This window comes from Phoca vitulina, unplaced genomic scaffold (genome assembly GCF_004348235.1).
Source record: "Phoca vitulina isolate PV1807 unplaced genomic scaffold, GSC_HSeal_1.0 scaffold2240, whole genome shotgun sequence".
Taxonomy (NCBI): domain Eukaryota; kingdom Metazoa; phylum Chordata; class Mammalia; order Carnivora; family Phocidae; genus Phoca; species Phoca vitulina.
In genome coordinates, this window is record NW_022591926.1 from 1,811 (window position 1) to 4,784 (window position 2,974).

The following is a 2,974-nucleotide window of genomic DNA, read 5'->3' on the forward strand; positions in this document are numbered from 1 at the left end:
TACATGGAGGCCGAGAATATACATTGGAAAGTTATCAAATAGTACATGATATTATTTCAAAAGTGAGCAATAGCACCACCATCAATGGCAGTCACACCTGCTCTGGACACTGCCCTCTCTGTCAGCATAGATCCCAAGTTGAATATATATTCAGAGGACATGCAAATAGGGCCCTCCCTCTGCTGATTAAACCAGCTGAGCCCCAACCCTTGCAGCTGGGAGAGGAGCCCCAGCCCCGGGATCCCCAGGTGTTTCCACTCAGTGATCAGGACAGAACACAGACAACTCACCATGGAGTTTGTACTTGGCTGGGTTTTCCTTGTTGCTCTTTTAAAAGGTAATTTATGGTGGACAAGAAACATTGAGTGTACGAGAGTATGTGAGTGAGAGAAAGAGTGGTTGTGTGACAGTTTCCTGACCAGGATGTCTTGTGTCTGCAGGTGTCCAGTGTGAGGTGCAGCTGGTGGAGTCTGGGGGAGACCTGGTGAAGCCTGGCGGGTCCCTGAGACTCTCCTGTGCAGCCTCTGGATTCACCTTCAGCAGCTATGGCATGAACTGGGTCCGCCAGGCTCCAGGGAAGGGGCTGCAGTGGGTCGCAGCTATTAGCAGTAGTGGTGGTAGCACAGGCTACGCGGACTCTGTGAAGGGCCGATTCACCATCTCCAGAGACAACGGCAAGAACACGCTGTATCTGCAGATGAACAGCCTGAGAGACGAGGACACGGCCGTATATTACTGTGCGAAGGACACAGTGAGGGGAAATCAATGTGAGCCCAGACACAAACCTCACTGTAGGAGGTGATCTGGACCACCAGGGGGTGCACACTACTCCCCATATCTGTCCTTAAGCCCCAAAAGGAGATGCAGCTGGAGGATATGGCAGGTATCCTCTCAGGATCTGGGGCTTCCTCTCTAATTATAGCTGTTTCCCCCAGGGAGCCTCTCTGCACACATAGTTCTGTGCTACCTATTCATTCTCTGACATAAATAAAAATCTGAAGAACTGCTATACTAGCAAGCACAAAAGTCAGTGTCTCTTGCACGTGCTTGTTCCTGGACCTAAATATGAACGAATTACAAATATCTCCATGCAAATCCCCTGAATACTTTCAAGAGTCCCAGCTGCACTCAGCTGTGTATCATAGGAGAATCCAGCTCAGCGTGCAAGCGTGCAAGAAGTGCCCTCTGGATATGGGGCTACAGTGGCGTCAACAATCCAAAGCCAGAGAAGAAAGATCCCTGGTGGGGCTCACTCTCTTAAACCATGCTCACAACAATGTCAGTGGCAGCGTGGGGAACAGAGGGAACCCCACCAGGACATGGTGTGGATGTAGAGTCTGTTGCTCATACACACACACACACACACACACACACAAACATGAGAACATAAAACTTTCATCCCCTTCACCATCTTGTCTGTTGAGAGCAGGGCAGGCCTCTCCTCAAGTCATAACTGCTTGGATGGAGCCAAGGAAGGACACTGGCTCAGGGTGTGTGCTGTGGGTCAGTGGTGGGGATGGGGTCCTGCTCATGGGAGGGGCTTGTGTGGAGTCAGTCTCCCACCTGCATCAAAGGAGGCAGAACTGGTGTGTTCTTGTTAGAGTTTGCATCTGTGAGGCAGGAAGAGAAGAGTGAGGAATGAAGGTCAAGGAGCTAACAGGCAATAATCAAAGGATACCCTGTGATGACTAATTCGACTAAACACATGTGAAAATGGCAAGAACAAAAGAGAGAAATGGCCATTCTAAGTAGAAAATGATACGAATCCTTGGAAATTTAGAAGAATAATCCACGGAAGCATCACAAGTAAAAAGATAATGATAGAAGTAGAGTGAGTTCTACCCGAGTCTGCAGTTGAAGCTGTCCACTCCCCAAGGTCTCAAACTGGTTCTGAAGTTCTAATTATCTTTCAGTTGCTGATATCAGCTCAATGTGTATGACCTCAACCATCACAGGTTGAATCCTAAGGACACTGTGATGGATCGAGGAGGACCAGCCTTAGGGAATCATTTAGGTCAGGAGGGTGCAGTCTCATGAGAGGATTACTGCCCTTATACCGCAGGACTGGGAAACCTCCCTGCCCCCTGACCCCATGTGAGGTGACAGGGAAAGAACACACTAGGAGGTGGGTGCCCTCCAGACACCAAATCTGTCTGCACCTTGACCTGGACTTCCCAGAATCCAGAACTGTGAGAAATGAGTGTCTGTTGTTTAAAACCACCCAGTCCTTGTACATTCTTATAGCAGCTGGAACAGACTGAGACATGAATGACACATGAACCCAAGCACTGATGCTCTGGTGTTTCCCTGCTGCATTTGTTGGGAAAAGTACGTGATAAGTTCCTTCACTGAGATTCAAGGGTGGATTTCTCACATGTTCTCTCCTGCAGATAGGACTATCCAGTTGACTATCCTAGGACTCTGTGAAAAGACACAGTGGACACACAGAGGGAGAAACTTGATACAAGGGAGTCAGGATTTCCTAGAGTATGTAGAAATTTAATTTAAGGATGCTGTTTTTTGAATCTTCCAGAAGATGTGGATGTGATCACCATGTGAGATTTGAGTCTGATCATCACCTTACAGAGTTGTGTTGTACGGAAAGCCCTGAAGTTAAGCACCTTTGTTCCCTTGCTCCTTCCAGGATTCTTTCCTTTACTGTGTTGTATTTTGTGAGTTTGACTACAATATGCCTTGGAGATAGTCAGCTTTTGTTGAATTTAATAGGAGTTCTCCGTACTACTTGGATTTTGACGTCTGTGTCCTTCTGCATATTAGGGAACTTTTTGGCTATTATTTTATGGAATAAAAATAATCCCTCTTTTTATCTCTCTTCATCTTCTGTGACTCTTATGATACAAATGTTATAATGTTTTAATAAGTCACTGAGTTCCCTAAGTCTACCTTCATGGCCCATTACCTTGGTTTCCCTCTTCTTTTCACTCATTTTCTATAATTTTATCTTGTATACCAC

General features: G+C 46.7%; 1 gene segment (V, D, J or C); it reads left to right on the forward strand.

Annotated features, from left to right (window-relative positions):
• Positions 1-219: 219 nt before the first annotated feature.
• Positions 220-767, forward strand: LOC116629692 (the record flags this gene model as incomplete). The annotated part of the segment is given in 2 exon segments: positions 220-337; positions 441-767. Coding segments are annotated over 2 exon segments (373 nt in total), but the record flags the coding sequence as incomplete, so codon positions are not given.
• Positions 768-2,974: the final 2,207 nt, after the last annotated feature.